The sequence below is a fragment of the Limulus polyphemus genome, unplaced genomic scaffold, assembly GCF_000517525.1.
Source record: "Limulus polyphemus unplaced genomic scaffold, Limulus_polyphemus-2.1.2 Scaffold47, whole genome shotgun sequence".
Classification (NCBI taxonomy): Eukaryota; Metazoa; Arthropoda; class Merostomata; order Xiphosura; family Limulidae; genus Limulus; species Limulus polyphemus.
Window position 1 is genome coordinate 1,174,367 of NW_013665657.1, and position 2,690 is coordinate 1,177,056.

Below are 2,690 nucleotides of genomic sequence, written 5' to 3' on the forward strand. Positions count from 1 at the left end.
AATGTAAAATAATACTTTATTAACCATTTTGTACAACAGAATATTAAAAACATTAATAAGTTTATTTAACGATCGTATTAATTACATTAAAGTTTAGTCCTAACTAAACTAAAGTAAAAAAAAAAACGTACACAGGTTACAGTGATAATTTATCTCTTTATCGAACTTAGGCCTAACATAAGTTGAAGTTTTATAAAGTACGGCCTATATACAAGTGGATTTACACATTTAGTTGTCTACGATTAAAATTCGTTTGTATTGTGCTAGAAATGTTATATTTAAAGAAGTACTGTTACGATAAAGATACTAATTTGGCCGGAAATGTTTTGCGGGTCTCTGCTAGTTTAATATTATATTAGCTACTGAAAAAGCCTGTTTAATTAAACTACGACACCAGACAGAGAAAACGAAATAGAAGCATAAATGGCATGATTTGTTTGTTTGAACTGAAGCACCAATCTACACAATGGGCTATCTGTGCTTTGCCCATCACGGGTATCGAAACCCGGTTTCTAGCATTGTAAATCCTCAGACATATCGCTGTGCCACTGATGGACACATGACATGAATCGGCCAACAATACATTATATTTATGTAAATAACAGTGTTATTACTAGTTGTCATTATTATTATTGCAGGACATGCAGAGTTAAAGAGTTGTTTGTCTTCAGAGCAAAGTCACATTGGGCTATCTGCTGTGTCCTTAAGTCAGAACTACGGACCAGAAGGAGAACAACCAATCAGCAACACCCGCCAATTATATGTCACCTCTGAAACGAATAGGGAAATTTACTGTTATAGTTATAATGTTCTCATAGGCGAAAGCACAGAATATATCCAACAGCACACCATGCGCCTGGCCCACCATTTAATAACAATAACAAAGTCACATATATCTAAGACTAATCCGTTTAAAGATTTGAACTTCTAAAAGATCTGGTTTGTTTTAAATTTCGCGCAAAGCTATACGAGGGCTATCTGCGCTAGCCGTCCCTAATTTAGCAGTGAAAGACTAGAGGGAAGGCGGCTAGTTATGACCACCCACTGCCAACTCTTGAGTTACTCTTTTGCCAACGAATAGTGGGATTGACCGTCATATTATGACGCCCTCACGGCTGAAAGGGCGAGCATGTTTAGTGAGACAGGGATTCAAACCAGCGACCCTCAGATTGCGAGTCAATCGCCCTAACGCCTGGCCTTACTAGGTCAACTTCTAAAGCCAAGACTATCTAATTTTCAGTCATATAAATTAATCTATCAACTGTTTAGAAGTTTCTAAGAATAAGCTTTTAAACTATCGTGTTAGTTTTCAGCCGTCATACGACATGAACTGTTTTTATTTTGTTAATTCTTTCCAAACAACTGGGAATTTGTCACAGAAGATGTGAAGATTCTTCTAATGATTGATTTGACCTAAGTAGTTATACTACTAAATTTCAGTATAATCTATTTTGATTAAATAAATGTATATATATTTAAAGTAATAAATGCTAAACACATTTATTATATAATCGAAAAATATGGTATTTTACAAATTTCACTTTAATGAATGGATTTTGCACGAATGTATTTAAACAAATAAAACCAATTTCAAGTCTAGGCAATCATAAAATTTGGTAAGTAATTTTACTGTTAAGTAAACTTCTGAATGAATTCTTTAAAATTGTATTATGATTTGTGAAAATTATTTAGTACGAGTAATGTCACACTAACCTGTATCTCCAAAGTCTGGATGTTGGTTATTGTTTATACTTTTTAGAAAATTTGCTGTTATCTGGATGTGATGTCCAGGCTTGCCACAACCTTCGTGCTGGAGAGTGAATGGGCCATCTCCAAATTTTCCCCCTTCAGGTTCGATAAAAATGTCTGCATTTTGAAAAACTTCTCGATCAGGTTTTTCAATCGTGGTGAAAACCATTAATGTCTCATTCCAACCTTCCTGTAAACTCCAGGATTTAGGGATCAAGAAAGTTACATCTCCAAAATACGCTCTTTGGTCAGTAGCGGCGAACAAATCTCGGGATGACTTGCTGATCATATTCTGGATAATGAAATGACAACAAAACAAAAAGTGAGTCCCTATACACGAAACAAAAATTCATTTCTTGTTCAGGAAACGGAAAGTACAAAATAACATGATTTTTCTTTCAGCAGAGGTATTGAGAAATAAATAGAATAGTACATGCTTTCTTCTCAATAAAACGTAAAGAATACGTTGGATACAGTTAATTAGTAGAAGTAAACAAAAACAATGAAACATGTTTGACGTCTGAAGAAATTCAACACGATATTCTATTATCATGGCGATTACTTGTTTGTTTGTTTTATTTTATGGCAAAACTATCTCCAATGTTATCTCCCTTCGACTCTAATTTTGAACTGCCGAACAGAGAGAAGGCAATCTGCAGAAAGCTCCCACCGCCAACTCTTGGGCTATTGTTTTACTAAAGAATGGAAGAATTAACTTTCAACATTTTCACATTATAACGCCCGCATGGCTTAAAGAGCGAACATGTTCAGCGCCGGGTTTCGATCCCACGATTCACAGATTGGAAATCCAGCACCTTCATCACCAGGCCACACCAGGTCCATTGCGGTTATAAGAACCTGTTTATTTCAGCTTTTGATGCAAAGCTACCCAAAGGGCTATCTGTGCATAGCTATCTATAATTGTAAAGTGATAAAACGGG

The 2,690-nt window shown here is 35.3% G+C and overlaps 1 protein-coding gene across 1 annotated transcript in view; it reads right to left on the bottom strand.

The window, feature by feature from the left end:
- LOC106462668 (epithelial chloride channel protein-like) overlaps positions 1–2,690 on the bottom strand; it is a 77,044-nt gene that overhangs the window by 68,065 nt on the left and 6,289 nt on the right. The window contains exon 3 of the mRNA XM_022390289.1: positions 1,714–2,041. Within this exon, the coding sequence (XP_022245997.1) occupies positions 1,714–2,041 (328 nt within the window). The remainder of the gene's footprint in view (positions 1–1,713; positions 2,042–2,690) is intronic.